The sequence below is a fragment of the Osmia lignaria genome, chromosome 9 (genome assembly GCF_051020975.1).
Source record: "Osmia lignaria lignaria isolate PbOS001 chromosome 9, iyOsmLign1, whole genome shotgun sequence".
NCBI classification, from domain to species: Eukaryota; Metazoa; Arthropoda; class Insecta; order Hymenoptera; family Megachilidae; genus Osmia; species Osmia lignaria.
This window is the reverse complement of record NC_135040.1, coordinates 5,280,492-5,304,661: the sequence shown is the minus strand read 5'-3', so window position 1 is coordinate 5,304,661 and position 24,170 is coordinate 5,280,492. Positions and strand designations below refer to the sequence as shown.

The 24,170-nt window shown below is 35.7% G+C and overlaps 2 protein-coding genes across 13 annotated transcripts in view; both read left to right on the top strand.

Moving 5' to 3' along the window:
- Positions 1 to 3,827: 3,827 nt before the first annotated feature.
- On the top strand, positions 3,828 to 7,482 carry LOC143305688 (uncharacterized). Its single transcript, XM_076690221.1, has 2 exons — positions 3,828 to 5,316; positions 5,417 to 7,482. Exon 1 carries the CDS (start codon positions 3,828 to 3,830, stop codon positions 4,437 to 4,439), a length of 612 nt encoding a protein of 203 aa, XP_076546336.1. The 3' UTR covers positions 4,440 to 5,316; positions 5,417 to 7,482.
- LOC117606334 (facilitated trehalose transporter Tret1-2 homolog) overlaps positions 4,748 to 24,170 on the top strand; it is a 30,197-nt gene continuing 10,774 nt past the window's right edge. For 6 of the 12 annotated variants that reach the window (XR_004582079.2, XR_004582082.2, XM_034329975.2 and 3 more), the window contains exons 1-5: positions 4,748 to 4,890; positions 16,339 to 16,510; positions 18,911 to 19,046; positions 21,049 to 21,257; positions 22,117 to 22,386. Coding sequence is in view for 10 of the 12 variants with exons in the window: in XM_034329975.2 (XP_034185866.2) it covers positions 4,748 to 4,890; positions 16,339 to 16,510; positions 18,911 to 19,046; positions 21,049 to 21,257; positions 22,117 to 22,386 (930 nt within the window). In the remaining 2 variants the exon portion in view is untranslated. Of the gene's footprint in view, positions 4,891 to 8,393; positions 10,097 to 10,246; positions 11,874 to 13,173; positions 13,721 to 16,338; positions 16,511 to 18,910; positions 19,047 to 21,048; positions 21,258 to 22,116; positions 22,387 to 24,170 lie in introns of those variants that run through there. The other 6 variants (XM_076690219.1, XM_076690218.1, XM_034329049.2 and 3 more) reach the window with 6 other exon arrangements.

Below are 24,170 nucleotides of genomic sequence, written 5' to 3'. Positions count from 1 at the left end.
GGTGTACGGCCTGCCTTATGCATATGTACAGTTTTATTATTACTTTAATAAACAAATGTAATTCAAATCATATCGTGTTTGGTACCATCTTAATCAGAAAAATCTTACAAATGCGTTAGTAAAAGTTTCATTAAGAAAAAGTTAAAAATAAAAAAGTTTTATCGTTCAATTAGTATTAGTCACATCGATATTACGGTCGGATCATATTACACGGTTTCCTCGCCGAGCGGCTCGGTTCGGCTTAGGGGGATCCCTCCAAGTGGAGGGGATAGCGATGTTGCATATATCCAGTCAAACTTTTGTTGCATATATCCAGCTTTTACTGTACCATACTAGTCTACTTTTTTATATTGTTGCGATTTTCGCCTGTATGTGTGAATGTAGCTACATTTCGTTGTAGAATAAGTTGTGAATTAGGCTATATGAAAAACTTGAATGTAGTGCCTGAAGTTATTCTAAGCGCGTTAAATTCAAACTTTAAGATGGAAATCGGTTTTTGTTATTAAATTGTTAATTATCAAGGAGTATTCATTATAAAGCTTGGTTAGCATGATTTAAACAACGCCAAGTAATTAAACGTTCGATTAAAGAGAAATGAAATTCAATCAGAGAACCAATTAGGTTCATTGTAGGGATGGGCGATGTTCGAAAAAAATGTCAATGTTAAAATAATCGATTAGTTAAAAAATCGATAATTAAATATCGATGCTTTTTAAAAAATGTCGAAGTATCGAATTCTTTTTTATTAGGGCTGATTTTGGAAACATCACCCTGAGCACATTTCCTAGAGTGTAGCCTAGAAAATGCATATACAGGTAAACAAAAAATATTACACTATCTTTCTTATTTAAGTTTTACTAAAAAATATAGTTAAATCAGAATCGTACATTCAATGTTAACTTCAATGAATATTAATGAATTTCCCCAAGTAGTAATAGTACAAATGTATTTTGCGGGTTCTTGAGCTGTAAGTGCAACAGGGTTGACTTCGTGACTAGAAAAAATGTTTTTATTAAATCTATAGGGAATGGGATATTCTAAGAATAGATATGCATAAGTAGCATAAACATCAAAATATTATGCGTACATTATAAAAAGTCACTGTACCTGCAATAGCAGAACAGATGCAAAAGGAGTGAGATGATAAAGAAAATTATAGATGGAGCATTTGGATAAGATAATTTTTTTAATCTAAGATCACAGAATAAGAATGAAGAACAATTAATAAGAGTTACAAGAATATAATAGCACAAATGCGTATGGCATTCTTATTTAGTCGCATTCCGAAATTTACTGCCAGAGCTGGAATCTAGTTACGTATTAAAGATTTTCAGTGCTGGTAATGAATTTCGGAACACGACTTATACCCAATGAGCATACAACATTTCTTGAAAATTATACGCTCATTGAATAGTGCTCGTCGCGTTATCATATCATGCTGTTCAGTTTTCTCACAGAGATAAAAAATATCGATATTCTGTAAAAATGTATCGATAATAATCGATTAAGGGGGTAGACACGGGTAATGCAGCGAGGTGACATTAACGGCAAAAATGGGCCTAAACAGGGGTTTACTATGAGAAAATTTAGGGCCGGGTGAGGGCTCATTTGAAAGAGGAAGGTCCAATGCAGGGCGGTCTGGTCATGGTTCAACGCGATTGTGTTGATATCTAATAATATGAGTGTCCAAAATAGAGGAAAAATCGACAAAATACATCCGCAGATTCCAAGTATTTTTTAGGTCACTAAACCAGTTCTGTGACTCAAACGGTGACCAGACCGCCCTACATTGAACCTTCCTCTTTCAAATGAACCCGTATTTAGATCAAAATCTTTTCATATAAGGACGAAAAGTGAATTCCCGTAAAAGCATTCCCACAGACGAGTTCCGCCATTATCTGGATAATACAGAACAAGTCACGTGACAAATTTAGTTCAGCTAGTAGTTATAAGCTAGCATGTATAGTAGTATACATGCATAGGTATACGTAGAATTCATTGTAGTAGTAGCAGCAGTTTTTCGAAAATATCTCGAAAACTAAGGCCGAGCGGCGGTTATATGTATAGGAAAAAGTTGTTCAATGTGTTGAGTTTTACAACATATTTTTTCATCAAAATCGGTGAGGTGTAACCTAATCTCAATAATTACCAAAGTTTCATTTGGCAAAAATAAAAAACAAGAAAGTTATTATTGAATTAATATTGTCTGGTCGATGTGTTTTTCTCGACCCTTTGAATTCTTGGACCTCGTTCTTTTTCGTTCTTTGTCCTTTTCTACGTTCGGCAACATTCAAACAGTCGGCACGAGCCGTTGTTGTTCTGCCAGCGTTAAATCGGTTATTACCAGTAGGACTAGATGTAGAATATCCTTGTCTTTTAATGAAATCGTGGTACGAAATCGGTTGTCAAGAATAACAGATTAATGGCCACTCAAGCTAGCAGTCCCATTTCAAGTTACAAAGCACAACCAGTAACATCGTGAAAACGTTACGAAATAGAGCGGAATATTACATGTTTTCCATATTTTCCCAGTACAATAGCAACGTGGCAGCGGCCGTACGAACAGTGTGTTGTGGCAGAAGCGGGGCACGTGGAGTATTTTGGTAAACGAAAATGTTGTTCAGGTTCGCCTCAGCAATCATTTTTCCAGAGGATTTTTACTCTTTCTGTGACACCCTGTATAATCTGGTAGTCTCTCTAGGTCATCTTCTATAGAAAACGATCGCTTATGTAGTTGACCGCGAGCATGAAGTAGCCTCAATGTAATCGGTCAAGTTGAGCTGTTAGCCTTGCTGGCCAGTTATTCGAATACCAGGTCAAGGTTATCAGACATTGACGAATAAACCGAATATACAATCACTTATTTCTAATGGCTGGACAAGATCATCTTTTACCATACGGATTTATAATTTACGTTCTAGTACAGTATAAGTTGGATGAGCACCTAAAAATCAGGGGTCAAGCCATGCATTTACGAAGTGGAGGTATAGATTTTTATTGATAGAAATGGCACGGGCCGAACCTTTGAATGTTGCCGAACTTAGAAAAAGGCAGACAGCGAAAGACAAAGAGATCCGAGAATCAAAGCAACCGAAAACAGTATATCGGTGAGACAACACTAATTTAACAATAAAATATTTTTATTTTTTATTTTTGTTGGATGAAACTTTTATCAATGTAATTGTCAAGTTTTATTGATTAAAATAAGACTAAACACGATGTAATTTAGACTATACAGGGTATCTCAGGTACATAAAAAAGTATCCCATTTCATTTAAAAAAACAAAGTTTTTGACGCGTCTACGTGCGAAAAAACTAATAACACCAGAACATGCCGAATTGGATACCATTTAAGTTCCCTATGAAACAATTTTCACTACGTGCCACAATACCGAGGAAATCAAGATGTCAAAATCGGCTGAGACACCCTGTATATTAAGAAGTGTCTAAGATACTTTTGATTAATTGTTAAGGACGTAAGATTAAAAACTGGTAAAACCGCGTGTGAAGTAAGCATGAATTGAAAAGTGCGTAGTAAGTTGACGATCGCGAAGAACAAAGCCGTCACAAAGCCGGTGACGTCATCCGGCAACGACTTCGAAAAGTTCGTTACGAATAACGGTTTGCGCGACGTGTTAAGCGGCGAAATGAGCAAGGAAGAGTTGCGAGCCGCTCTTGCGGAAATAGAAAGGCAGAAGCAGCGTAGACAAGAAGAGCGCGAACAATACGAAACGAATGTGCGCGCCATGGAAGCGGAATTGCGAAGATAACAAGAGGGGCGTTAACCGCCATTGCCCTCCGTAAATTCAGTTAAGTCGCAAGCCGAAATGTTAGCGAACGCTATTCAAACGCTTAGTACGGTTATGTTGAGTCAGTCGCAAAGTTTAACGACATTGCAAGGGTCGTTGAATGCTGACCGGCAAGGTCAGAATCAGTTAATTTCAATGGCCAGTGTTCATGATACAATTCGCGAATTCCATGGTAATGAAGGACCTGAAAGTGCGCGCGCGTGGATTAATGACCTGAAAAATACTAAGACACTGCATAGCTGGAGTGAAGAGGTAACGTTGAGTGTGGCTAAGGTTCGATTGAGAAACGGGGCTTGGAAGTGGCTCATGAACAAAGGTGAGACGGTACAAAGTTTTCAGAACTTTGAAGATGCGTTTGTTTCCGCGTTTACGTATTCGCGCACGCGTAGTGAGAAACTTAAGATTATGTCCGCCCGAGTGCAGAAACCGAATGAGATTCTGCAAGACTATGTACTTGATAAAATTTGGTTGTGCAAGGGTTTAGATTTCAGCGTCGGCGAAATCAGGGATCCTGGCCTGTGGTCGAGAGAGCTCTCGCATTATGTGCTTGGGCGTGAATATGCCTCCACTGATGCAATGCTGCAGGACTTAGTCAAGGTTGTAACGATCAGACAGACGGCTCATCAGTGATAACAAAATTAGTCATTTCAAACAATATAGTTTTCGCACTGTCAAATATTTTCGACATAACTGAATCATGTTCGACACGACTAGATGAAACACCAAGTCTTTCGAACTTTGTACCCTAAACCCTGCGACTGAACGTATAAAAGCAGGCCACAAAAAGAATAATCACTCAGATTATTTCTCACTCTCAAACGAAGTTCATCGTGTCATTTATTTCGCCACGAGCAAGTCTCTACGGATACTGCTCGCTAGGCGTATTATCCACCAACGTTACGTTTTCCCCGTAACAAGGTTGAAAAGATTTGTGACGGATGTCGGGAAAGATGGACGGATCGTCAGATGCGGTATTTTTCTTCGAGGACGGAGACGCAGGCGGAAAGAGGAACAGTCATGGGACCACGGAGGATGGACGCTACGAGGACTCCAACGGGCCGCCAGGAAGGCGCGCATTAAGGTCGATTTATATTATCCGTTCAGACACGGGCCGTTTCCGATCAGTTAGGTTCCGACAAATATTGTTCTGTGTTATTGAATACGAGTGTTTATATATACCGTGATGGATCGGTTCAGACGCGTTCCGTTTCAGATATAAGACGACCGATATTCTCGAAAAGAATAATTTGACTGAAGCGATACGTGACTGAAACGATCGAAATGCGACCGAACGGACGCTGTTGTATGATATGCATTTGGTTCAGACAAAATCTGACGATAGAACAGACGTGGTGTGAGCAATATATTATAATAATGCAGAACGAAAAGTTAATAGAGTTAGTGAGGCATTATACTTTTTTGTATAATCAAGAAGATAAAAATTATAGTGACAATTATAAAAAGGATGCTGTCTGGAAGGAAATAGGAGAAATTTTAAATCAACTAGGTAAGCAACAATAATCGTATTTTATTTTCCTTAGTAATATTCTTGCAAATATTAGTTTCTCGTATGCAACCATTCCATATTTCCAAATTCGCTGTTAAAGAAGTCCTTAAGGGGGTAGACACGGCACGTGACTTCTCCAATTCGGGACGTCGGTATTACAGCAGTTTTTTCGTTGGGCCTGGTGGAGTCACTTGCGTGGTCTGGTACTAACTTGAAAGGTTTAATTCTCAGTTAGCGTGCGCGCAACACGATCTAGGAAGGCAACAGCGCCTTAAGGAATTTTACAAACACATTTAAACGCTCACCTCGCCAGAGGCATCGCGATGATACGCCTGAAGAATGAAAGCGAAACATTGGCGCGTGTTCAGAGTGAGATGTACGGTGATCGTGCTATCCTTCTTTCAACCCAAATGATAGAATTGCCCCGCTCCGATAAATTCTGACTGACTGAACGCGTGGATTTTATATAGCGCACCGTAGCACCCCTAGCTGCTGATAAATATATGCCTACTCTAAAGAACCGAAGGAACGTGCAATCTGAGAAATTTTTTAGAAAAAGTTATTAAATTCTTTAAATAAATGTGTTTTAATTAATAAGAATATACAGGATACGTCATGCAATTTCTGACGGGTTATTATCTTGAATTTGGTAAGAGATAGGAAAAAGCTGTTTATGTAAAAGTTCAATAGTATGATAATGTCTATTTTTCTGTGATTTCATTTTCTCCGTAAATGCAACGATGCACTCAAAAAATGCAAATCCACTTTTTATTTAAATGGAATTGCATTTTTTTTTACTTGTGTCAACTCCTTGAAACATTCTGCATAAAAAAGTACTATGGTACTATTAGAACTAATAAATGGAGGGACCTCACATCTACATACAGTAAAAGCTGGATGTATGCAACGAAAGAATGCTTGGATAAGTGAAACATCGCTATCCCCTCCACTTGGGGGATCCCCCTAGGCGAACCGAGCCGCTCGACGAGGAAACCGTGTAATATGATCCGATCGTGTCGGCTGAATACAAAACATGTGTACGGACTCAGAATCGACACCTCGCTTGGATAAATGAAACATTAAATGCCCGTGTCGAGTAACCCTTAAAGATAATCATCTTTAGGGACTTTCCTTGTTTTCCCGAACTCAGAGAAAGGACCCACATAACTTTTCCAACCCCTGTCAAATCACTCTCAGTCCCGGAATTCGGGACTAGTTTATCGGGATCGGATCATTATCGATCCTACCCTAAAATCCAAAAACATTGTAACCACAAAGTTTACGACTTCCTTTAAGAATCCAGCCACCGGACCCGTACGTGACTCCGGCTCGCGCTTTTCCTGCCTAAAAACGTCCTTTCCTGGAAAAACCTCCCTACTACTCGACCACCACACCCCAATGCCAAGTATAAAGGCAAGCTCTCTGGAAGAGCAAAGTTAGTCTTAGTTCAACGTTAAGAGTACGAGAAACGTCTGTAAAATGAAGAATAAACTCACAACCAAATAACCCAGTCTTGTTATTTACGATCCGACGACACCCGGAATCGACTCCTCGCTTGAATAAATGAAACATTAAATGCCTAGAATCGACACCTCGCCAGGATAAATGAAACCTTTGAAACCAGAGCCGACACCGCGACTGGTTTTGATTTCGATCTCTCTTGCTTTTCGCCAACTTTTAACATCAATTTTAGCAAGTAATTATAATTGAAACTATATCGTGTTTGGTACCACTTTAATCACAAAAATCTCACCTATGCGCTAGTAAAAGTTTCACTAAAAAAAAGTCAAAAATAAAAAAGTTTTTTGATTCAATTAGTATTAGTCACACCGATACGTTTCGGCTCTTTCCTTTGATCATCGGACCTCTCTCTTTCCACCACTGTCTGTCCTTTTCTACGTTCACGCTTGGCTGCTCGTTGCGTGTAACCCGAGATTAGACACCTCGACTGTATATATGCAACGTCTGGGTCCCAATGTTTGTTGGATATATCCAGCTTTTACTGTATACAGTAGCGCAACTGTCTGTCGGCATCTTTGATGTTTGTGTAATATAAAATGAGTACGCATGCGCGGAGTCAGCAAGTAAATATACTTACGTAATCTGAACTTTTTTCTCATTTACTCCTTCATTTTTTATGCGCTCTCTCTCTCTCAGCATTTGTTTTTTTTTAAAACCTCTGGTATTCAAACATTTAATAATGAATATTAATAAAAAAAATATAAAAGGAAAGCAGTGGTGTGCTGTATTAAAAAATAAAAAAATGTTGCATTTTTTCCTTTATATGTCTTTATGTATTATATTATTAATAATTTGTATTTTTACTAATAATAAACTAATTTAATAGTTTTTATTAAAATTTTATCTCTTTTAGAGTTAGTTGAAAAGAGAAAAAAGTTCAGATGGCGATACTGGATTTACTCGCTGACTTCACGCATGCGCACTCCATTTTATGTTACACAAAATCAGGAGAGTTGCGCTACTGTATATACTGTGTTACTATTATACTTTATAACTTCTTTCGTTTTTTTTTTTTATTAATACATATGATATCCCGTGTTTTTGTCTTTAGGAGCATAGATTACTTTCCTGTATATTTCGGGTGTGGTGGTTTGAATTTTAATTTGGTTATTTGTAAGTTGTTCTATGGTGTATTTAGAGCGGTCAGCTATTTCTTCTAGCATTGTAAGCAATGGGTCAATGTTGTGTGCTTCTATGTATATTGGCGGAGGGTTGGTGTTATTTTTTGGTTTGCTGCTACTGATTTGTGTTACTTCGACTTCAGAGAGTGTTTCATATTGGTTGTTAAGTGGTACGTTCTGTAGTCATTTATTTTTAAATGTAGATTGGTACTTTTATTCCTTGATTCGCTTGCTTTACGCTTTCTTGGTTTATGAATCTTGGCGGGTTGTATTCCAATTTTGGTTGATTGAAGAGTCTGTTTCCATTACTTCTAACGTTTCGTCAGTTGGATACGGGTTGATCACTTTCTTTACTTTATCTTCTATGTTTGTATTAGGTGGTTCTATTGTTTGGTGTCTTGCTTCGATATTCGTCGATTCATGTGTAGTATTCCTGATTTTTATCGGTATGATACTGTTTAATGACATAGTGACTTGTAGTTGCGGTTACCCGCACGATGTTGCGGGTTCCCGCGTTGTCGTCTTGTTTATTGCTTTGTAGTACTAACGTATTAACGCACTAACGCAATGCTACGCTGAGGTTTTCAAACGCCGTCGAACTGAATTAAGAATGTAAATGTAACATACCAACAATACAATAACAAGAGGCGAATGTGAACACGTCCGTACTGTATGGTGGCAGGATTAGAACTCGCAAACAAGTGACAGCACGTTATGTGCAGCCAGGAAAGCGCGTGTACAGACACGCACGCGCACACAGGGAGTACTCAATCTTCAATCGCTTACACATTTCGAAAACGAAATCACAATTTGCAAAATGGTAAATGGATTTTCGATTTGTTTTATCATGTAGAATGCACTGTTTTTGGGAAACCCCGTACTTTAATTCGAAAAGTATGCATATGCATGTCTGATTTGATTCAAGCCTGTCTTATTTTATAGAGGCATTCATAAGATATTATATGTAAGAAAAATTTCGTGGAAAATCCATAGAATCATACAAATATCCAGTTTTGAAAAACATAAACTGCCATTACTAAAAAGCAAATGGAACGTAGAGGTGTATTTCCGAAAGCGACAAGCTTTCTTAGGGAAGAAAGTCCCTAAAAGGATTTTTGGCGACAAAGCCTCGTTTGCCCCCAGCCCCCTTCAAAGTTTTGACAATTCTTATTAAATATCTCCGAAAATATTGATTTTAGAGAAAAAAGTTTAAAACAGAAAATGAAGTTCATAGCTAAAGCTGCTGGTTGAAAACGGTTTGTGAATTCGTATTTAGTGCATAAAAATCTACAAGAAATGACTATTGAATACTAGTTGTTCAAATACGCGTTGAATGTGTTATTACTCACATATCTCTAGCCTACTCGGTGGATACGTTTAATACACGTGTATATACATATATCTCTTTTTATTACATGTAATTAAAATGCTGACAATGTTGTATGTAGTACATTTTATTGTTGTTGTATCTAATGTTCGTAATATCTTATATAATATAATACTAAAGTTTGATTTATATACTACGCTTTGAAACAGAGTAATTTATCAATTAAATTTTACTGTATTTATGTACGTTGTACAAAAAATATCATATTGTACGTGGACCGTGATTCTTAATTACATCCCTTAAAAAAATATCTCTTATTTTTGTAAATTAATAAAATTGTCAGTTTTAAATAATAGTAAGGACATAGTGACGTAATCAATTCTTTCTTCATTGTTGAAATTGATCTTCGGGCATTTCCTGTCGAAGGTGAGCCAGTTAGGAGCTATCGTAACTACACCATGTATTATTATGCCCATGAACAACGCCGAGAAAGGGACTTAATCAAAGTGAGCAGCTTATAAGAGCGCGACAGTCGAATGCTTCATTCAGTACAGTCAACGTGATTCAAGGCAAACGAGTCCCTGGTGCTTATCTAACGAACAAATTGCTTATCATTTATCGTTTTTCTATTCTTAATCATCAGTGTTATTAATTTTATACCCTTTATCGATAAACGATGCGGATTTGCAGTTAAACGATTGATTTTTTTCAATATTTTCAATGTATGTTGTATTAAATCAGTATGTAATAATTAAACGTTTATCTCAGCAAATATTATTCTTAATATAAAAGTGATGACCAATTTAAAAAGGTGATGGATTTATTGTGATTTGTGGGATTAATTACATTTTTCCGAGTGTAAATTATACAGAATTTTCATTCGCTAAATGTTCTCTTATTTTCTTTTATAAACTAGAATGATGTAATAATATCCAAATTACATATTCTGTTTCATGACTGAAACTTTCGAAATGAATTCATGAAAAATATTTGTTTCATATTCTTATTACTGAACCTATTTCAAGGAATTATATTTCGAATTGAAATTATCATTGGTCTCGAGAAAGATTTAATAAATTCTAGTCTTGTTCACTTAATCAAATAATACTTACATAAGTAGATTTTGTCTGAAGATCGCTTGAAGTTAATCATTGTAAATGAAGACAGCGAATTTTACGTAATACATCAGATTACCTAAGTGTTGTTTGATGCTGTAATCATAATTATCTAACATTAAAATTAACATTTTCAACTAAAGAATTCATTGAACAAATTTACGACCGAAATAAGGTACTTAGTTGAAAGGAGACAAAATTAAAAAGTACATAATGTGTTATAAATTCGTTTCGAAAAATCCAGTCTAATGATAAGTAAAAAGTAAAACATTTTAAAGTCTATAAAAGTCATAACCGTACAAATTTTGAAGAACATAAAAAGGAAAAGTAATCAATTTCATTTATAGTAAATGAACAGCGAAAAATAGAGTGAAGAATAGTAATACGTGAAGGAAACAGCGGTCAAAGGCCATCCATCGTAAGTTCAACATACCACGAGGATGAATGGAGTTCTTGTACAGTAAGAGACAAAAGTGAGTACACATAACACTGTGTTGACAGCACGGAATTTATACAACAAATTTTTATTAAAATCAATTAAAAAATATAAAGTGTACACAAACACAAATTAATGATAGAAAATATTAACATATCTGACATGTATCGAAAGCTTATTGCATAAATATCGTATGACCATTTCTTGTGAAATTTGAGTTTTTATATGCAACAAATAGTTATATATTTATATTTATGGCTGTAGTTCCGAATACGACCGGTCGCCGATCGAGATGAAATTTGGAGGGTTGGTTGGGAGCAGGTAGACGACCCCAAATATAAAGTGGTATCTTCGGCTTCCTATTAGTTTCCGAGATATTAATTAAAAACTTTCGTACAATATATAGAATTTTTCCTATACAAATAGGAAATGTGTATGTTGGACCTTTTGGAGTTTCATGGTGATTGATTCGGTACGTGACAAAATACTACTCCGACCAGCTTAGAAAGGTTGCTAGCAATTAGACAATGTGCTATTGAACATGACTGACCGTGCTTCTAAATTGATGTAGTAAATTCATCGGTTCATGAATTTACCGTTGGTACCATTTTTACCAGGTACATAGAAGGCAAAACGGACGATATCTTACGGTGTGTTAATTACTCTCGATGGTTAAACCCGTAAGATTGTTAAAGTGTAAGACTGCTCTTATAGATCCGCGAGCGGCATCCCATGCCGCGTAACACCTTATATGGAATCGGATGGGTGCACCCGACACCAACCGTCTTCTAGAAAATTCGAGACCAACGCAAAGCAAGGGCGCGGTCCTACGGGTCACGTAGAGTCAGTCCCCACCACTTTTTTACTCTAGTTTTTGAGTATAAAAAGGGTAGCGACAAGGGCACCTCGGGTCTAGTTGAAGTCTAGAATCAGTTCGTTACACGTCAGTACGTTCTTTTACGGATAATCTCTGCAACGAGGAAACTCTGCGAGATCGGGTATTCAAGTCCCCTTCAAGCACTCACAGTAACTATACAGTACGTTGTCTGCTGTTAAGCATTATTTTAATCGTTGTAGTCCGCCTCCGTTTGCTCGCGTTCGTGAAAACCGAGAAGGATTAGATTCTTGCTTCGCGGAATCGAAACTAATTTCTATTTATTCAACTCATTTAAACTTGCAACCTAGAGTTTAATTCATCGAACACCGCGACAATTACACACAACAATTGTAAAGCCCCGGAATAGAGAATAAACTCACATTATTTTTAACTTACATTCTATTATTCAATTATATTTACTATCCAGAAACCCACTATGGTGTACCTTTACCGCTCGAGGTACATCAATCAAGTTACGAGACCTAATACTAACGCTTCCTGCGGCTCCCTACGTTAGCCATACGTAGGTTCGTCCGCATATCACGCTCCTGAGGCTCCCTACGTTAGCCATACGTAGGTTCGTCCTCCACTCTACACCTTTCCTGTGGCTCCCTACGTTAGCCATACGTAGGTTCGTCCACTATAGCCAACCTCCTGGAGCTCCCTACGTTAGCCATATGTAGGTTCGTCTCCACGTCTACTTCCTTAGGCTCCCAGTGTTAATAACAACACTGGTCAAGCCATTAACAAATACCATATACCTAAATTAAGCCCCGGCTACGCAGCCGCCCCCTCCGGCTCGTAACAACCGCAACTCTGTAAATCAAAGTGCATGCTTTTAAACGCATGCAAATTCCTAACGTCTGATTCCTAACTTTGCCAGAACTGCGAAATCCGGCGATCTGACGAAATTTTGTCATTAGAAAAAGTTGTTGTGCTAGTCTAGCACAATCCGGCACAATCAAAGAAAATTCGAAAATATCAAATTTTTTAATCACCTCACTCTTTTTTGTTCATTTTTATTGACACCTAAGCTAATATCAACTTTTAGCGCATGGATCTCTCAGATTGTAAGTAGCACAATTCAGCACAACTTGCAGAATTCGATTATCTGTCGCCGTTCGTAAGTTATACGAATATTAAATTTTGTATTCCTAAAAATTCAATATTTTTTATCTTCAAAATGAATAGAGATATCGAGTTTCTATTGACGGCACAACGTAGCACAAGTTATCACTAATTATGTTTAAAAAAAGTTTGCTTCGGCAAAAGTGCGGGGCTAGTATAATTTTGTTTTTATTTATTTTCTTAATTGTTATTGATGTTATCGATCTTCCGTTTGCGGCACAATTCAGCACAAACATAGCACAATACGGCACAAAAAAAAAACTCAAAATTCGAAAAGTGCGGGGCTATCAATAATTCTTTTTAAATTTTCTTGAGTACGCTTTGACTTACAGAGTTGCGGTTTACGGCACAATACGGCACAAACGTAGCACAGTGCAGCAAAATTTCAAAAAATACAAAATTCTTAAATTCATCTAATCATCATCAAGATCGTTGCGATAAAAAAACGCGTTCATACCTACTAAGACGTCGTTTTTTTCTTTGTGTAACGAAGAGAGATTCTTATCGAAGGTAATTATTTGGAATTTAAAGTACGTTAATTGTTGGTCACGTCTCGTATGACGAGACGTTGGCGACAATCTTTGGTCAGAAAAATTAAAAATTTTGATTCCGCAGGTTCTTAAAAGAAGCCGATTACCACAGGAAAATTGAAGACAGTAGAATACAATTAAAAGCTTAAGCCCAAGTATTTCTATAAAAACTTAAGAACTCAAAGTTTCTATAAAAAAATGAAAAAGAAATGAGAAGAAAGAGAGAAGTAAATAAGAAATTACAAGGATATATGGATAGATGTTAAATTTGTGTTATTAAAAACGTTAATGAAAGATTTATAGATTATTTAATATTGAAAAATTAATACAATATGGCATCAACAGAAAGGTAAGTTAATAATTACTATTAAGTACAAATCTAAAAATAATATACTTTTTAAGTAGCCGCTTGATAATTCTCTGTCATATGTATACGTAATTTTCCGTTACGAACACAGCGTGTTAATTAGGGTGGGCCGAGAAAATTCAAAAATGTTGTTTTTCTAGTCGTAATACCGTGGAAAAATTGCAAATTAGGTAGGCAAAAAAAAAAGAAAAAAAAAATCAATTAAATCGATTGATGTCTTCCGGTCGCGCATCCGAATTAGTTTGTGAAAATCGGCAAAAATTCACATTTTTACGATAATTTTTAATATGATCGAACTTGCCATGATCCCAATATAATAGCTCAAATTGTTGTGTATCAGAACCACCGAAAATAATGTATCAAAAAATACTTAAATTGATCAATCAGTTTTGCTCGAGCAACTGAGGTAGACAGACGTGTGTATCAGTGCTCCAGTGATAAACAAAAACAACTGCCACTGTGACAGGTAGTGAATTGAGGCAGTAACCGCCAATGGTCGCTGCCGAACGGTAGAAATTTCAAAATGCAGCATCAAATACCGCCAATCAAAATTTCAACTTAATTACTTCAACGAAAATTACTTGATAAACAAAGTTACAAATATGTTAATTCGTAAATGTTAGGTGACCGTTGCGAACGAGGCCTAAGGGAGCGAAAAAGCGCGAGTGCCGCGCGCACGTATGTGAGTGAGTGGGGAGAGAATTTAGTAAGTACAGTAAAAGCTGGATAAATGCAACCAAGATTGGGACCCAGTGGTTGCATTTATCCAAGGGAGGTGTCTAATCTCGGATTACACGCGACGACCAGCCAAGCGTGAACGTAGAAAGGGACAGACAGTGGCGGAAAAAGAGAGGTCCGATGATGAAAGGAAAGAGCCGAAACGTATCGGTGTGACTATACTAATTCAACTACAAAACTTTTTTATTTTTGACTTTTTTTTATGGAAACTTTTACTAAAGCATTGATGAAATTTTTCTGATTAAAATGGTACCAAACACGATATAGTTTCAATTATAATTACTTGCTAAAATTGATGTTAAAGGTTGGCGAAAAGCAACAGAGATCGAAATCAAAACCAGTCGCGGTGTCGGCTCTGGTTTCAAAGGTTTCATTTATCCAGGCAAGGTGGCGATTCTGGGCATTTAATGTTTCATATATCCAGCCGAGGTGTCGATTCTGGGCATTTAAACGTTGCATATATCCAGTCGAAGTGTCGATTCTGAGTCCGTACACATCGTTTGTATTCAGCCGCGATACCTACATATTCTACGTTCGTACACAACATGCAACGTGTTGCATGTTGCATTTTGCGTGTTTGATCCATCTTTGGTGTACTGTTTGCCTTATGTTTGGTATCATTTTAATCAGAAAAATCTCACAAATGCGTTAGTAAAAGTTTCATTAAGAAAAAGTTAAAAATAAAAGAGTTTTATCGTTCAATTAGTATTAGTCACACCGATATTACGGTCGGATCATATTACACGGTTTCCTCGTCGAGCGGCTTGGTTCGCTGAGAGGGATCCCCCAAGTGGAGGGGATAGCGATGTTGCATATATCCAGCTTTTACTGTACATTAGTCGTGCTGCACATCAGTAGTGTCGAGCGAATCACACTGTATTACCTTTACGTTGTGGCAATTTTAGTAATACAAGTTCCTTTGCAAACTTGATGTACTTAATTCAAATACCTACTATGCATTCGATTTTTTTTTTTTGTGGTGTTGTACACCTCTTGCATTCAAGATATAAAAGCTTCGTGAATTCAACAAGCAAAAGTAATAAAAACACAGTTTATGTAGATGTTAATTAGAAACAGAAATAAAAGTGATCAATAGTGATGGGTTTTCGAATTTACACTTGGAAACGAATCGAAGTTTTTCAAGACTGGGAATTCGAATCGAAGTTAGTTAAACTCTTAAAATGCTTTTAAGAGATCGAGTACGCATTTTTGGCCGGAATTTAAAGCTCTAAAACAATTAAAACTTTTTAAAATAGTAAGGATAGTAAGCAAGTAAAGATATCATATAACAAACTATAACCGCAAAACAGGAGGCAATAAAATTTATTCCATTTGGTTTGTTAATTTAGAATCTATCATTAAGTTATATTTATATTTTACAAATTAATTATGTTAAATAAACTAGCGAATATTTTTTATAAACTTCTAGGAAATCGTTTAAATGCTGTTCATGACATAAACAGTGTTTAAATTATTTTCCAACCCCATTAATGTAGGTACAATATCAATAGAAGTTTCTTTTTACATGAGAGCGGGTTAATCATTTTTACATTACTTTTTATGGGAAAGATTGGTTTGGTATATGTCCTCTTCGGTATAAGTCCAAATATCAAGAACGGATTAAGTTCGTATACCGAGATACCACTGTATATGTGTAGACAGTAAAGATTTATAATATATAGTATACTTTGAAGGATGAAATGATTACTTATTTTACTTTAAATTAGTAATACTCTGTGTAAGTTTAAAAATGCTCCGTCCTTAAAGGGTTAATAAGTAAAATTGTACATTACCATATAACGATCTTTACTACGATTAAAACTAATTCATTAATTTTTATTACTTTTATTAAATATTTTTAGCGAAGAGAGCCGGATGCTTAGATGCGATACGGTTGATTATGTAGAAGTGACTAAAGTCGATAATATTTGCGAGGATATTGAAAACAACAACACTGATGATAAAGGCAATATTTTTGATGACAGAAACATAGTAACACGATTCTCATCAAATTCCAAAGGTGTATTTGCACAGGTGAGGATAAAATAGAACCTATATAATATTAAAATTAGAGTTACAAGAAAAGCATGCATCTTTATGTTGATTCTATTGCAATACAGATTACGCAAAATATTGTATAATAAAAGGACAAAGTAGAAACAGACCAGTTTTGATAGTGAACAGAAAAGAAATATTCCTTTACAATATTTACAGTCGATCACAAAAATATTCAGACACCAGTATAGTTTTTTCTATTTTAAGAAGATATACAAGTAAAATGTGTGTATTATTCTATATTGAATTACAGTTTATAGTTAACAAAAATATAGATATCGTTTGTTTATTATACAGATTGATTCTTATTAAGTGGCCAATTGAGTTTTCCTTAAAAAGAGAGATACAAAAAAAACACAGTTGAGCAAAAATATTTTGTTCGGAAAAAACAATATTTACCATATACACAACTACGCTATAGGTGAATGTGCTAGAAAAGTCTCAAAGGCAACTTTCTTTATTTAACCAGAATAGTGCAGTTTTTTTTGTTATTGTTAGATAGGTTGATTATTCAGAGCATTTTGCGTGGAAAAGTATTAACAACATACTTTTGTTGTTACATACTGAAACAGCAACATAATGTTTAACGAATCAGTAACTTACGAGATATTTTAAGTTTAAAAATGGAATTTAACATACAAAAATTTAAAATATTTTACAAATACCCTTGGGCGACAATTATAATTCAGACTATATCGTGTTTGGTACCATTTTAATCAGAAAAATCTCACAAATGCGTTAGAAAAAGTTAAAAATAAAAAAGTTTTATCGTTCAATTAGTATTAGTCACACCGATATTACGGTCGGATCATATTACACGGTTTCCTCGCCGAGCGGCTTGGTTCGGCTTAGGGGGATCCCCCCAAGTGGAGGGGATAGCGATGTTGCATATATCCAGCCAAACGTTTGTTGCATATATCCAGCTTTTACTGTATAAAGTTAAATAAAAACTACAAAAATGAATGAAAAAATAGACACTAGTGATGATGAATTTTATGTTGAAGAATTACAAAGTGATGTTAGTGATTCTGACAGTAGCATTAGTGAGGTTTATACGAGGAAATGAAAAACGGTACCCCTAAATTATTCAGATGAACACAGTGAAGAAACACCGCAGAGGATTTCCTTTTCAATTTTCACTTACGATCGTAAACCAGGGCTACATATTGGCGATTGTTTTCTTCATTATCACACAAAAGAAGAATATAAATAATGAATTACGTGTACAAATGCAAAAGAATTACACAAATAGTTTTTATTTTTGTATTTTGAGGAAATCGCACCTAAAAATCATTTTAAAACTAACATTTTTGAAAAGAATTATGTAAAAATAACGATAAAATATGAATAGATTTCTTTTTTGTACTCCTATTTTGTGTTTATTCAACATTTACAAATATTCTTACAAATAAAAAACTACCTCATCAAACGCATGCAGCGTCTTCCCTTATCATTTTGAAATAAACAAATGGGGCGCTGTGAAAAATCCAGGCGGGCCGCAGTCAAAACTTAGCGAAAAGGGACTGAGTAGGGCCACCTTTACAACTTGCCACTCAAACCGAGTCGCATCTACTGAAAATCAGGAAATTTGTAAACGTTGTATCTTGAAAACTAATTAAAATCGAGTGTATACATTAAAGCTTAATAAATTCGTCTTGAGAAGCACTACCACATGAACTAAAGAAAAATATATAGTTCCATTTGAAAAACGAAACTTGACCATCATATCTCTTAAACTAATAATGCAAAAGATTTTTCACTTCGGCCAAAACATAGGCCTCCTTTTACCCTGCAATTCCCATATCAACAATTTTTTGTATCATTAATGGTTACGGAATAACGGAATTATAACACTTGAGGTGGGACACACTGCATAACTCCCACACTCTTATCGCCAAATACGCCATCTAACAACCTCTCATAACAGTTTTGTATTTTTTTTTAATTGCGATAACTCATTGTCAGTTGTAAAAAGTGAAATTACCCTCAAAAGTTTGACCTCTTAAAAGCTAACTCAGTAATTGTTGGACGGTACTGGTCAATCTTTGCTTTTTTATTATTTTAATACGTTAAAATCTAAAATAAAAATTTCCTATCTCCTACAGTTACCGAGTTAGTTTTTAAGGGATCAAACTGTGGAGGATGATTTCACTTCTTACAATGGATTATCGTCTGATCGTTTGAGACATTTTTTTGTCAGTATTGCTTGATCAGATCACATATACTGGCAATAAATGAATTTCCATGATTTACTTCACAAAACTATAGTGCTATAATGTTTTTATAGAAGTATTATGTATTTGAACATTTATGATACACAATAGTGTTACTATTATACACCTTTTCCTTCAAATGTCTGTTACGTGAAATCTGTTTCAGTGTTTAGTATCTGGTGCAGTTTTGTTATTAGCAGCTGGTGGTGGAATGCCAATTGGTTATAGTGCCATTCTTTTGCCGCAATTGGCTCAAAACAATGGTACAATGCATGCTGATAGGGAGCTTGGATCTTGGATAGGTACGTACATCTTTGCGAAATTTGAATTTTTTAAATTTTTTAAGATAAAAAATTATACTATTGTTCAAATAATTATAGAAATGTGTTTTTAATTTTGCTCGTATGAAACGATTATATGTATATGTATACACTGACTATTATTAAAAAAATGATAGTAAACGTTAAGAATATATAAAATGATTTTTGGCTACGCTATAGCTTTGTTCCAAGTAAAGTTAGAAAAACATCTCTATATAGCCGACTGCATAGCTTTTTTCGTCAGTGCACTTGCGAAATGCAGGTTTTATTGAACATTACAACTCTTATTGCATGAATTGACTATTTATGTTGTTTTGTATACGAAATGTAAAAGGCAAGGTAATTGAAAACACAATTCTTTATTATAATAGATACAACGTGGAATTATCATACCACTGATGCTGAAATCGTGAAACGTGGGACAAATCTTTACCACGATTATAACTTACCGCTGGCTTCTCTTACATATTTTCTTATATAATACAAAAATTATTTTTACAGTGAGATATTTGTGATTAGACTTTTTTATTTCATGCGCCATAGTTGGAAAGATTAAAAATCGATTATTTCGTCACGTTTTGCATGTCAGAATAATTTACACTGCGAACTTTCGCATATTCTTGATCAAATAAATATTTTATGCTTTTACATATAACAAACCAGTAAGAATAAAGCATCTGATACATTTTAGAATTTCTCTGTTGTATATGTATTTGTTATGCATTACTATTATTACTTTGTATAAAATATGACATTCGGTATCAATAAAATTAAAAAAAGTTTATTCAGAGCAAACGTATGTACTGCTAGAATCTCTTAGAAATACAGAGGTGCCCACTTAAGCGTCCACAGTCGGGACCGAATACGGACGCTTAATTGGGGAGGTGACTTCTGCGAATTCAACTGAAGGAAGGAGAGGAGATGAGTGCGAGTAGGATACAGTAAAAGCTGGATATATGCAACAAAAGTTTGGCTGGATATATGCAACATCGCTATCCCCTCCACTTGGGGGGATCCCCCTAAGCCGAACCGAGCCGCTCGGCGAGGAAACCGTGTAATATGATCCGATCGTAATATCGGTGTGACTAATACTAATTGAACGATAAAACTTTTTTATTTTTAACTTTTTCTTAATGAAACATTTACTAACGCATTTGTGAGATTTTTCTGATTAAAATGGTACCAAACACGATATGATTTGAATTATATTTATTTATTAAAATAATAATAAAACTGTACATATGTATAAGGCAGGCCGTACACCAAAGATACATCAAACACGCAACATGCAACATGCAACACATCGCATGTTGTGTACGAACGTAGAATAGATATCGCGGCACGGTACAAACGATTTGTACGAACGTAGAATAGGTATCGCGACACGGTACAAACGATTTGTACGGACGCAGAATCGACACCTCGGCTGGATATATGCAACGTTTGAAACCCGAGCCGACACTGCAACCGGTTTTCATTTCCAATCCTCCTTTGCTTTTCGCCAACTTTTAACATCAATTTTAGCAAGTAATTATAATTCAAACTATATCGTGTTTGGTATCATTTTAATCCGAAAAATTTCACCAATGCGTTAGTAAAAGTTTCAGTAAAAAAAAGTCAAAAATAAAAAAGTTTTATAGTTGAATTAGTATTAGTCACACCGATACGTTTCGGCTCTTTCCTTTGATCATCGGACCTCTCTTTTTCCACCACTGTCTGTCCTTTTCTACGTTCACGCTTGGCTGCTCATCGGGTGTAACCCGAGATTAGACACCTCGACTGGATATATGCAACGTTTGGGTCCCAATGTTTGTTGCATATATCCAGCTTTTACTGTAATCGAAATCGGAGCTGCCGTCCGTAATCTAAATAATTACCGAGGATTTTTACTAATCCGTAATATTTAATGTGTATAATTTAAAAATGTTTAATACAATTTTTAACATTTAACATTCTAAACTGATTTTAATATATTATATTTCAGCTTCGGTTCATAGTCTGGCAACTCCAGTGGGATCTCTAATGTCTGGTCCACTCTTGGATGGAATAGGCAGGCGTGGTTCCTTACGACTTACAGCCGTACCACTTTGTACTGGATGGATCATTATGGGTTTTGCCCAGAACATTCCTACTCTTTTAATAGGAAGAGTTGTCTCTGGTCTCGCAGTAGGTTTAATGGCCGTACCAGCTCAGGTACAGAATAATATTGTTTCATCTTTTCATATTATTCTTTATCTTTTTCTTTCTCTATTGTTTATAAACTCGCCAGTTTTGGTTTAACCATTTAACGCTCTAATCTGTGACGTGTATCACAATGTCTTCTTTAGTCTCTAGAAAAGGTATGTTCAGCTAGTAACAAAATACGACAAACTGAGACACAGCAAAATTCGATATCCCTGTCTTACTTTGTCGCATTTAGTTTCGTTTTCACATTTCGTCGCGCAGTGGACCTATTAGAAAAGAACTGGGCGGTGTAAACGCACGATTCCCCTTGCCTCTGTGACTTTTTAGCTAGCCGGAGTTCGGCATTCTTCTGTCGTATGAACTCCTTTCAGGCACAGACAGTAAATATCAATGCGATCCTAACTTTGCAGAAATTGAGATATTTGAAGCAGACAAAAACTAATTCATATCTTTTGTCCACCATTTGAAAATGCTGATACAGTATTTTATGTAAATTATGTACAATGTACGTGTAAAGGTTTTATGTATACATTGGAACTGTTTTTCATGTGAATTAAGTTTATCAGCCTAAAATCGTGATAGATTGAAGAACTATCTTTTGAATTAATACAGTTTGTATTTCAAATGATATTCACCTTTCCCGCTGCTTCATTCAATTCTGCAATGGTACATTATTTACTGTATGAATATTTTTAAAGCCGTTCAAATTCGCATTGTACATACAACTCTATACGGTATAATCCTGAATTTTTTAAGAACACTCAAAATACTATGATAGATTATACTTTCTTTTTTTTAATTATCAGACATTTGTAATAATGTTTCTTTTTCTTAAGTTTTAATTTAAATGTGGAATTTATTTTAATAGGTCTTGTTAGGCGAAATGGCTGATCCAGGACTACGCGGATTTCTAACAGGAAGCACACTTGCTTTTTATTGCCTCGGTATCGTTATAATATACGCCTTAGGGGCAACTTTAGCATGGAATATGGTGGCTTTCTGCGGTACTATACTTCCTATTTTGGCATTGAGTGCTCTACTCTTGATACCGGAAAGTCCTACATGGCTTGTAAGACAAAAAAAACCCGAAGAAGCAAGAAAAGCTTTATTGTGGTTAAGAGGAGGAAACGCAAAACAGGTACCATGCATACATATCTACCAATATAGTAACAATTTTCACAAACAAATAAGTAAATAAACTTTACAGAAATAAATGTTTCTGAAAAAAATGTCGGTACTAACATAATATTAATCTATTTGAACTGCAAATGGAGGTTGTTGTATTACTTATTTATGAGAAAAACAAAATTTCCATAAACTTTAATGCAAAAGGAAATGTTGATAATAATAATTAGACTGCGGTTATTTATGCATCTTTAACCGACTTCGAAAAAGGAGGAGGTTACTCAATTCGATCAGTATATTTTTCTTTTTCTGTGTTCGTTCACCGATTACTCCGAGATGGATGAACGAATCGGAACGAAACCTTTTGTATCTTGTAGAGTATGTCTCCCGATTGGTCCCGTTAAAAAAACATTCATATTTTTTCATTGCCAGGGATTATTATTGCAAAATACAGGAAGTTTTTAATATCAAGATTGGACGATTTCAATGACCTTTTAATATGTTGTCGGGGACATGATTCTGAACAACTTTTTCATTATGCATAATTAACGGAAAGTTTTAGTTTCTGAGATATTCGTGAAAAACTATTGTTACTACTACATTGAATTCTACGTATGCCTACGTGTCTCTACCGGTGTATGAGTCAGTATGCAGTCGCCGATGCTCTACTGTTTCTTATACAGTAAAAGCTGGATATATACAACGAAAGATTGGCTGGATATATGCAACATAGCTATCCCCTCCACTTGGGGGGATCCCCCTAAACGAACCGAGACGCTCGACGAGGAAGTCGTGTAATACGATCCGAACCGTTATATCGGTGTGACTAATACTAATTCAATGATAAAACTTTTTTATTTTTAACTTTTTCTTAATGAAACTTTTACTAACGCATTTGTGAGATTTTTCTGATTAAAATAACACCAAACACGATATAGTTTGAATTATATTTATAAACAATAGTAATAAAATAAACAATATAGAATTGACACCTCGGCTACATATGTATAAGGCAGGCTGTACACCAAAGATACATCAAACACGCAACATGCAACATGCAACACGTCGCATGTTGTGTACGAACGTAGAATAGGTATCGCGGCACGGTACAAACAATTTGTACGAACGTAGAATAGGTAACGCGGTACGGTACAAACGATTTGTACGAACACAGAATCGATACCAAGACTGGATATATGCAACGTTTAAACGCCCAGAATCGACACCTCGGCTGGATATATGCAACATTAAATGCCCAGAATCGACACCTCGGCTGGATATATGCAACGTTTAAATGCCCAGAATCGACACCTCGGCTGGATATATGCAACGTTTGAAACAATATATTCATATATGTATAACGGGTGGGGCTAAAAATTAAATTTAACTAATTTTAATGATTTTAAATCGCACTATGTGCATCTGGTCGCCTAACGGTGACCAGAATATCGTTTTCGTCAGGTTAGGCTATATTAAATTCCCGGTTGCCGTTAGGCAGCCAGCACACACAAGTCCAAATAAAAAATGTTTAAATATTCGTATAATTTCATTTTGTATTATCTAGCTACGACACGTTGAAGTGCAGAAGTACATGTTAGAAATATTTTTGATTCCTCGCGCGATCAAGGTTCTGGGGTAAGTGCCATGTCGTTCCTCATGGTCCTCCTACCAGAAGATGCAAGATCTTCCCCACTCCGTGGCCAGATCCTTCTAGATAAATCTTATCTTTTTACACGTGCCATGCAGCTGTCACGCTCAAAGGATCGGTAGACAGGAAATATACAAACAACACTAGGT

Excerpts from the sequence above, each read along its gene's own strand:
- LOC143305688 (XM_076690221.1), top strand. The coding sequence starts at position 3,828 with ATGTTAGCGAACGCTATTCAAACGCTTAGTACGGTTATGTTGAGTCAG.